General features: G+C 37.4%; 1 protein-coding gene across 1 annotated transcript; it reads right to left on the bottom strand.

The window, feature by feature from the left end:
- Positions 1-304: 304 nt before the first annotated feature.
- CCT5 (chaperonin containing TCP1, subunit 5 (epsilon)) lies at positions 305-7,391 on the bottom strand. The gene is made up of 10 exons (XM_009883753.1): positions 7,335-7,391; positions 7,074-7,238; positions 6,371-6,569; positions 5,401-5,593; positions 4,302-4,451; positions 3,861-3,980; positions 3,275-3,460; positions 2,151-2,288; positions 1,578-1,758; positions 305-592 (listed from the first exon to the last, which is right to left on the bottom strand). The coding sequence occupies exons 1-10, from the start codon at positions 7,384-7,386 to the stop codon at positions 465-467; spliced, it is 1,512 nt and encodes a 503-aa protein (XP_009882055.1). The 5' UTR covers positions 7,387-7,391; the 3' UTR covers positions 305-464.
- Positions 7,392-7,934: the final 543 nt, after the last annotated feature.

Consider the following 7,934-nt stretch of genomic DNA (forward strand, 5'->3'; position numbering starts at 1 on the left):
ACTGGAAGTATGAAACACAGACCCTTTAAATCTTCAGACTGAAACTTCCTAACATATGAGAATTACTGGAGGCTACAATAACTTTGTGCTTGCTTCACTGAAGAGCGACAGACATCTTCAAATGAGAATCTGTGTGCTTTCCTCACAAGCAGCTAAGGGAGTTAGCTGCAGGAGCAATGAAAAAGGACCAACAGAATTTTATTACTGTGTTATCAATGTTTTTTTCCTAGACATTCAAGAAGTGTTTTCTATGAACATTGACACTTGTCTAAGAAAAGATGCAATGATACTTCTGAAACAAGTCTTGAAACCACCAGTGTTAAATTGTGTTTTATTTCCAACAATTAGCCATTACAGTATCTGAAACAAAAAGTGTCCAAAATAAATAGCTGAAGATGAAGCATCAGAATACTACCGTCTTCGCTACTGCTGTGGCCCCCTTAATGTTTCTTGCTTTTCAACTTTCACTCCTCAGATTCTCCAGGCCTACGGATATCATCAATCTTCAGAATCATTCTAACAACCTGAGTCGCCAGAGAAATCTGCTGTTTCTTACCAATCAAGGTTTCTATAACATGCTGCTGCTTCATATCTGCCAAAAAGAAGCAGAAGAATTAGATATCCTCCTCAAATCTAGATATGACATTTAACCTGAGATAGTAATTTACATATAATTTTAAAGAACATTTAAAAATTATTACTCTTGGCCACTCTAGTTGACAAACAATTGGTACAAGCTAGTTTTATGTCTGGGTTCTTACCAAAGATCTTAGAACATTACGATCCCAACTCTTTTCCCAACCAAGTCTTCCCCAACTGCAGCTTTTCACCTTTCTGCATTACTTTTTGAAGAGTACATTTCCCATATACAAACATTCGAAGCATCTTAAGGGCAGAGCAACCACCAAAGAGGTGAAAGTTCAAATGCCATAAAGCAGAAACACCTTGTCAAAGAAAGGTAATGAATTTACATAAACACAATGCCTTACATTGTGTTCCAAAATTTACCACCTTCTTTTCTGAAAAAAGCAACAGAATAGCAATGTGAAAAGCAGATGTCCAGATGATAGTAAGTTTTCAGACATTGGTTTCTTCATCTTCACATGATTGTTATGGTCTGTATTTGTACACATACTGGTGCGAACAACACTACCTAAGGACATTTCCAAACTTTTGTTTACTTCTTTCGCAAGCTGTTACTCAAAACAGGTGTTTGTAGGGCTACAGTGTAAACTGGATCACTAAAACTGCAGTTCTGAAAACACAGCCTGCTCTTGCTTCATAATGAGTAGCTTTCATTCCCGTACCACAAGGTCAGTCAACCTCTTCAACTGATCTTGCCACCAAAGTAAGGTTTTCAAGCAATTACACATTTTCTGCCTGGTAGACACGCATGTATCTCTCCACCTGCATTCCCATTTATTACGGCACGGGACAAGAGCTCATAACTGAAGTGATGCACAGGTTTAAAACAACAACAACAAAAAAAAAGACTGAGAAGCAAAATAGTAAGGCTTTTGATCTTTTGAGAAGGAAAACCCCGTTACGCTCCTCCTTCTCCACATGGTAGTTCTTACCATTTGTTCCTTTCTGCAAGCAATCAATGCCAAGGGCGGGATTATTTTCCTTCACTTGCCTAGCCCGCACTTCGGTCATAGTCTGTATTGGATTCATACCACTGTTCTCTGAAAGTGCCATTGGAATTACCTCCAGGGCATCTGCAAAAGCTCTCATAGCATATTGTTCCAGAGATGGGCACTAGGGGAAAAGAAATTTAAATTCACACAGTTATTAACTCTAGTGTTAACAAAAGCAGATTTTCACACTAGCTATAAAATATGCACGATATGCAGGTTTGCTTGGGAATATATATATCTCAATAACTGAACTAATGCCTTTGGATGGTAACTACTTGCAAATTAAAACAATTTTAAATTGCTCTTATCATAAAAGAAAAAAGGTCCTGGTAATGACTTTTTACAGAGAGGGGAAGGAAACTTTTTAACACTGGTTGTCAGCGAATGTCAGTAAGTTCCGTAACAGGCACTTTCTGGAAGGTCTCTGAAGTTTTTTTTTAAATCTCTTAAGATGGACTTAATCCTTATTTTCCCTTCATAAATTAAAGAAAGTTGTAATTGTTCCTTTCTTACCTTATCTGCTGCTTCACTGACTGCCAAGGCACAAGAAATTTCAGCTGCACCACCACCATATACAATACGATTATCACGAACAAGATTCCGGATTACACACAACGCATCATGAAGAGATCGCTTTGCTTCTTCAATAATCTGGAATTATAAAACAATACATATTTTACAATATACGTAACTGAAGGCTATGAAGATGTACTTCCTAATACAAAAATGGAAACTGCAAATAAACTGTAGGATCTTTTCATGGGTCTAATGCAGCTCTACTGCTGCTATGTTATACTATCTCAAAATATAAAGTGTTAGACAACCACTGGCAGAGAAGGAATAAAAAAAATATGCACACCTTTTCAATGTTACTTGTTAAATCTATAAATTGAAAAAAAACCTTACATGATAAGGCTTTTAATCTTCCTTATTTCCAAGAGACAAAACACTTAAATTTAAATGCCAACATAATTCTCAGACTGGAATTTGTGTCAACTCCCAACTTCAACAGACGTAGAAGGATTTTAACAAGTTATGCTAACCTTTAAAGCAGCATTTTTGCTTTCTCAAACAACTCTTCAGACTAGAGGTTATGTTCTTTTCTTCCTAAGGTTTTTCATTCAAAGTAGGACTTGACCTATACTAAATATAATTTAATAGTAACAGTACAACCAACAATCAGGTTAAGTACATAAACATTTAAAATGGTCTTATTCAGTGGTTTTGGGGTGCTTCTGTTTTTTATTTTATTTTAACTGGACTAAATCTGAAGTCACATACTTAGGCGTATAATAAAACTAAATCTTTCAGAAATGGTAGTATGTCTTGTCATAGAAGTGACCTTCCCATGAGAAAAAACAAATGAGAGCATCCACAGATAAAACTGTTTCTGTATTTATGAAATATATGGTCTAAAAGTGAAAAAAACAAAGTTTTCACCCAAAAACACAGGATGTGAATCTAACAAATGACTTCTAACACATAGTCACCACTGCCTACAACCCTCCCCTCCCACTATTTGTCCATGCTGCAAGGGAAATTTAGACAAAAACACTAAAGAGTTAATATGCTTTTGGAAGAAACTAGACATTCAGCAACGCATGCATCAAACATTAGTAACAAACTAAGCATCTCACCATTTTATTTCCTCCTCTAATGAAAATGGTCACAGCTCTGGAATTCTGACACTGTTCAATGACAAGCATCCTGTCCTTTGTCGTTCCAAAGGAGATCTCTCGGACAATGCCCGCAAAACCCAGTTTCTCTGCCGTGAGTTCACAGAAGCGAGGAACAATGCGTCCTCCAGTTGCAATGGCGATTAACTGAAGTTAAACAACCATCAGTTATTCTGAGAAGACTTTTCCGTTACGCTTTTCATAACATAAAATCAGTGGAAAAGAATCTGTCAAGTGCCCACTCCAAAAGGTTATCTTCCCATCACTTCAAAGTATTTCAGGCGATGCCTTGTTTCTGCAAACAGCGAGACTAAAGCAGAAACATTCCTCGCCACGTAAAATTTGTAACGAGTAACACGCATACACTCCAATTATAAACCATAATCCCATTTATTGTAGGTCCTTCCCACAGATCCCCAACGATTTTTCTCCAACACCTACCCATACGCACAACTATGCAGTTCTACCCAGAAAGCCTGAACTTTTAATTGGTGCAGCGTATTACTTAACACTACTACAAAGCCCAGTTTTAGAAGATTTTACTTACTTCTATTTCAGGTCCACCAACCCAACGTACAGCAGGCAGCTCATTCTGGAGCAGTAAGTGATTTGCCTCATCATCAAAACCCCACTGGCAAATAGCAAGATTTGCACCAGTGTCTTTTATCTGAAAGCAACAGACAACATCAATCTTCTGAGCAGAACTAACCCAGGAATGAAAAACAGTTTCTTCATGGTTTTAATTCTCCTAATTTTCTCAAAACACAAGTCTGAAAAAGAACCATCTGCCATAGATGGAGATGAATGTAAATTTCAAACCAGGGTGTATATCTTACGTAACTTTTATTCATAGCCTTACTTACAACTGCTTGTATGTTGCTCCTATCAGGATCATCAGCTCGTTTCCAGAAATAAATCAATGCACTATGCTAATTTGTGTAAAGGCTATGAAAAACATCAAAACCAGAGAAATAATCCTCAAGACTACCTGTTTGACCATCTCTTCAAACTTCTCCTTTTCATATTTCTGCAGTGCCTTGTAATCTTCCACAGATGTGACATCAAGCTTATGCTTGGTTTTAGGCTTAGGTGGTTCGAACGGACAAGTAAGGATTGCAATTTTAGCATCTTTAAGCTCCTGTATAATTAAAATAAATAAAATAATAATAATCAAGTTTTGACCTCAGTAACCCCTCTTTCTCATGTTTGCACAACATACAGACATATCCTCCTATCTCTGTGTTTTTAAAGAAATTTGAAAACAATTTGATGGATTCTGAAATGAAACTAACTATACCCAAACAATTCCATCAAGTCTCTCTAACCCACTTAGAAGAAATATTAAAGCTTCAAGACACTGTTTAAGCCCTTAACAATCTTCACCAGTGATGTCTTTTTATAGATTAGATGTTTAAAAAACAAAACAAAACAAACTTTAATGAAAGCATTATTTGCTCTCATATCCACTGTGACCACTGAGAACTCTATGCGCTCATCTTCGCAGGCACGTTTTATGTATTACAATCCTGGTATTTTCCACCAGTCTTCCTTTTCATAGGATTGTCACCTACTAGAAAGATATTTTAGAGTAGCAGAAATTCTAAGGAAAGATGGAGGCAATTTAAGTATGCTGCACACAAACTTGCAGACCTTACCTACACCAAATATAATAAAAGGACAACTTCTGGAGTGCTCCCAACAGGACAACACAACAACTCGTAAAGCTTAAGAACAGTACAAGCATCTCTTGATACTGAGTTGCATTAAGCATCTTAAGCATATTACACACTATGGATGGTTATTTCTGCTTCAACATAGAACTGTGCACTTGTCCGCACTTAGTTGTACAGTAATCCCCCCGCTACTTCTTAATTTCTCAAGACTATTGTAAATTCTAACTTGGTCTCTTCCAACATGAAGAATTTAATGCTCCTCTCCCTTTTCTCGTTTGATCCATGGGTGAAAAACTAAGCCAAACCACAACACTGTTTAAATACTTAAGAAATGGTAGGACAGCATTTGAAGTGGGCCAGACAATCTTATTCAAGCCATTACAGATGAGAGACGTACGCAGGAACATCACTTACTTTAGGCATCTGTGGATGACTGAAATCTTTATCCACAATCACTCCTTTAACCAACTGTGTATCTTCCAGTCTACCTCCCACTTTGCCTTGTACTTTGATCAGCTCAAAATCAACATCTTTACGTTCCATATCTGCTACTGTCAGTACAGCATTTACAGCAATTTCTGCCATTTGTCTGTGACAACGGTTAACTCTATGTTTAAAAAACAACAATAAAGTTGTGTTATATTTCCACAGTTTGGAAGAAAAAAAGTGCTTCTATCAATCTTGAACAAAAAAGGATCACTGTAGCTAATGACTTTTGTACGCCACATTAAGAGGGGGTCCTGCTTGTTTGTTCACAGAAATAAAAGATACTAAGAGTGGTATAAAATAGAACACGCAATATGGTTTGTCAAAGTAGTCCTTGTGGTAGTAGTCTCAAGATACAGACTTGAAACAAGAAAAGAAAATCAACTACCAAGAAACATTCAGGCCACAGAAACCACTTTTAATACAGCCCTGCAATAGAAGCCCTTACAGTGCCTGAATTGACATAATACACAGAGAACATATACTGAAAAATCCACTTAAGGAACTACCCTACAAGATTTTTTTAGGAAAATGAACCCACCAACACAAACCTTTGAAATATAACAGTTAGTTATTTTTAAAAGGTTTGCATTGCTCTTGGAATTTGCTACGATGCAGAAATTCAGAACTAACAGAACAGGTTAGAATGAAATTGATTTTGCAGCTGCTTAACCTCATAGAATTGACCCTTTAGAGAAAAAGGATTCGGAATTTCTTATCCTGAGACATGGGTCCACTGAAAAATTAGCCCAAATCAAACATTAAAGAGCCTTCAACAGCCACTCCAATAACACAAACAATTTAATAATCCATCAAAACACAAGTTAACACCAAGATTTCTCCTTTCAACTCAAAATGTTTTTAAGGGAAAGGTTCATATGAAGTTTTTGTGACTTACACTTTAGAGCCTAGCGTTGTCTTTGCTGTCTGGATCAGAGGTTCAATGTTCTGGGGATCAACTGGAAAGCTGTCACTGATTTTGTCTAGATGTTCAATAGCAATGCGGGCTGCCTGCTCATAACCGTCTGCTATTCTGATAGGGTGAATACCACGATCTAGTAATTGCTCAGCCTGTTCCAATAATGCTCCAGCCAGAACTATAAAACAAATTTTAAAAATAATGTTTACTCTTCCACAGAGCAAAGCATCATTTTAATACATTATCAAAAAATTAAAAATACACCTTGTTTTTTTTCTGTAATATTTAAATGGTTCAAGGTTTCTTAAATGACAAAATAACGCTGAACAACCCCCTGCTTGCTATGCTTAGAAAGAAAACTGCATTACATTAGACCAAAAAGGAAGCATGGGCACCAAGGCAGGACAGGTAGGAGATTATGGAAGAAAATTATGCAAAAAAAAATTTGAAGTACAAAGAGGACTCCCAACACTAACTTCAACCGTAAACATACTTAGAAAAGACACAAAAGCATCTTTCTGATTAAAAGACTTCTAATGCAAAACCTGACAAAAATACTAAAGCAGTAAATATTTCAAAAATGAGCTACAGAAAAGCTATTCACACAAAATTTCTTAAAATAGCTGAAGAAGCTTGATTTTAAAGCTGGAAAAGCTAAACTAAATTTAAAATCTTTTCTTACCAACGACTCCAGTAGTTCCATCCCCAATCTCATCATCTTGAGATTTAGACAGCTCCACCATAAGTTTGGCTATCTGGTGATCCACATCCATCATATTCAGGATGGTAGCACCATCATTTGTCACAGTTACCTCACCATCTTTGTCCACCATCATTTTATCCAAGCCTAAAAAAAAATAATATTCAAAGCATGAAGACAAATCTATAAAATCCCCACAAAACAATTACTGAGGAAGAAACGTTAAAATTATTTCATTATTACCATTGGGCCCAAGGGATGTTCTCAGAGTACTTGCCACAGCCTTTGCTGCCATTATGTGAGACTATAAAACAAAGGGAAAATAAGTTAAATCGTTATCATGCATCCCAAAATCATAATATTAAGCTAAGAAAAATACAGAGAAAAAACCTAACGTAAATAATGTAATTTAACTGACAACAGCAGGTCATGACTGAAAAAAAAAATCAATATATGCGTGGTGTTTTTATGCCAGAAACATTCCAGTGCCTCTTCTTGCACAGGTTGCATTTGCACTGCTAAGGCATCCAAAAGCAGAGCAGCTACGATGACAGCCCCGAGGCTTAAAGCTAGGAAGCAACTAAACTAAGCACCGCTAAAAGGAGGAGCCAGAACAATTTTACTCCACTCTTCCATCAGTATTTAAAGCACACGCACTCACACACGGCTGCCTGCTCGCTCAGCCACGGCCCTTCTTGCGAACAGCGACAGCTTCAGATGGGGGGGGCACGACGGGCTAAGGGAGGGGGGATGGGGACGAGACACGGGCTAAAGCGGGGCGGGGTGGAAGCTCCGAGGAGGCTCCCTTCCCGCGGGGACCAAGAGGCCCCGCGAAAGCACCGC

Source organism: Charadrius vociferus, unplaced genomic scaffold (genome assembly GCF_000708025.1).
Source record: "Charadrius vociferus isolate BGI_N301 unplaced genomic scaffold, ASM70802v2 scaffold103, whole genome shotgun sequence".
Lineage (NCBI taxonomy): Eukaryota > Metazoa > Chordata > Aves > Charadriiformes > Charadriidae > Charadrius > Charadrius vociferus.

Excerpts from the sequence above, each read along its gene's own strand:
- CCT5 (XM_009883753.1), bottom strand. The coding sequence starts at position 7,386 with ATGGCAGCAAAGGCTGTGGCAAGTACTCTGAGAACATCCCTTGGGCCC. Across the intron at positions 7,239-7,334 it reads AACATCCCTTGGGCCCAATG|GCTTGGATAAAATGATGGTG; the intron begins GTAATAATGAAA and ends ATTTTTTTTTAG. Across the intron at positions 593-1,577 it reads CTTGCAGAAAGGAACAAATG|ATATGAAGCAGCAGCATGTT; the intron begins GTAAGAACTACC and ends TCTTTTTGGCAG.